This window comes from Dendronephthya gigantea, unplaced genomic scaffold, assembly GCF_004324835.1.
Source record: "Dendronephthya gigantea isolate DGI-Jeju-01 unplaced genomic scaffold, DenGig_1.0 000100F, whole genome shotgun sequence".
Classification (NCBI taxonomy): domain Eukaryota; kingdom Metazoa; phylum Cnidaria; class Anthozoa; order Malacalcyonacea; family Nephtheidae; genus Dendronephthya; species Dendronephthya gigantea.
In genome coordinates, this window is record NW_021163110.1 from 791,701 (window position 1) to 793,299 (window position 1,599).

Below are 1,599 nucleotides of genomic sequence, written 5' to 3' on the forward strand. Positions count from 1 at the left end.
AAACCAGACAAGAAAATGGCAATTAAGGAACATATTAGCAGGTTTCAGCAAAAATAACTACAACTATCTGTATCACAGGGAAATGTATCCTTGCAACACAGGCAATACTGGACTGATTACTTTGTTAAATACTAGATGATTTTGCTTGTCAATTTGATGCCTGGTTGCTTTAATGTTGCACAATTTTGAATTTTCCCTGTGTAATGCCAGATGATTTCCTTCTCAGTGAAATGCCTGGTTTGCATCCTACTTTGAGTAAGTTACTTGAACTTGGTCAAATGTTGGACAATTTATTCTGTCTAATACCAGATGGTCTAACTTATCAATGAAATGCCTTATTGCATTAATTTCAAAGACTTACAACTATTCAGTCCTCTTCATCAGATGGTGGTCTAAAACCAACAAAGGAATGTTCATCCTCTGGTCCAGGTGGTGGGAAATGGATTCGTATGCAACTTACACCACAAGATGGCAGCACTACCCTCACATGCCTACCAAGAACCCCCCAACCTAGTCGTGCCAGTAGTCTATAAGCAACATGTCTATATCTTTGATGCTCAGGGCCTTCAAATGGATTTTCATACTGCTGCTTGTACTGATACCATGTTGTCCTGAGTACCCAGTGATTTAAACAGACAGCAGCAAATGCTGGATTGTCTGTTATACATGTCAGGGGCTGTTTTAATTTCTCAAAAGTTACAGCTTCTTCATTGAGACTTAACATTTCAGGAATTTCCTGACAGCAAACACTTTCCTCAGCTCTATCCATGATTTGACAATGACCACATTTACACCTTACATAATAAGAAGGTAAATAAATTTATTTAGTCTATATTTACCGTTTGAGAAAAATTAAAATTCCGCTCTAGAAAAATACAACATTTTATATTGAACAAATCGAAACATGACTTAAACTTACCATTCTAAATCATTTAGGCGATTCTCGCCATTTGAAAAATCGGATTCTTCCTGGTCATCGCTCTCGTTCTCATCGCTGTTTTCCTCTGAACTTGGCAGATTTCTCGTTGGTTCGAATAAATATGGCTGAAGCGAATACTCTGCCTCGTCATCTTCAATCTTAATATCAGGCTGTTCACAAGATGCAAAATCTCCATCAGCGTCGGAAGAGCTACTAGAACTTGATCGTGACATCGTCGTAAAAGTTAAAAATCGAAATAGCACTCGAAATTGGAAAAATTTGGTAAAATTTTAGTCGACAACTGTTCTCGTTGTATTTCAATAGTTTTCTATCACTCACTGACGTCACAGTTCTCAAGATTTTGCTATTTTGCGCCCCCCCCCCAGTTTCAACAAACATGGCGGCGGCAACAGACACGAAAATTGCTAAAACAAAGTGAAATATCTCGCTAAGGAAAAAGAATTTGAGGCGAACGAGTGAGTTACCATTTCGGGGTATACTCATAAAGGTCTTTCATATGAAGGCAACTTGTTTCAAGGCCGGAGTGTCCCTTTAAAGCTGTGCCGGATGAAATCATGATTTAATATCATGTGTAAAATCTTCCGACTTCCTCATACACGGTGAATTCGGTCGAAAATTTGGTCTTGTTATTTGTTAAACCGTAAAAAGTCCTGACCTCA

At 38.3% G+C, this 1,599-nt stretch overlaps 1 protein-coding gene across 1 annotated transcript; it reads right to left on the bottom strand.

Annotated features, from left to right (window-relative positions):
* Positions 1-367: 367 nt before the first annotated feature.
* On the bottom strand, positions 368-1,152 carry LOC114534442 (P2X purinoceptor 7-like). Its single transcript, XM_028555881.1, has 2 exons — positions 920-1,152; positions 368-794 (listed from the first exon to the last, which is right to left on the bottom strand). Exons 1-2 carry the CDS (start codon positions 1,150-1,152, stop codon positions 368-370), a joined length of 660 nt encoding a protein of 219 aa, XP_028411682.1.
* Positions 1,153-1,599: the final 447 nt, after the last annotated feature.

Bases quoted from the DNA above. Each gene is read 5' to 3' on its own strand.
- LOC114534442 (XM_028555881.1), bottom strand. From the start codon at position 1,152: ATGTCACGATCAAGTTCTAGTAGCTCTTCCGACGCTGATGGAGATTTT. The intron at 795-919 runs GTAAGTTTAAGT...TTATTATGTAAG, and splicing joins CGCCTAAATGATTTAGAATG to GTGTAAATGTGGTCATTGTC.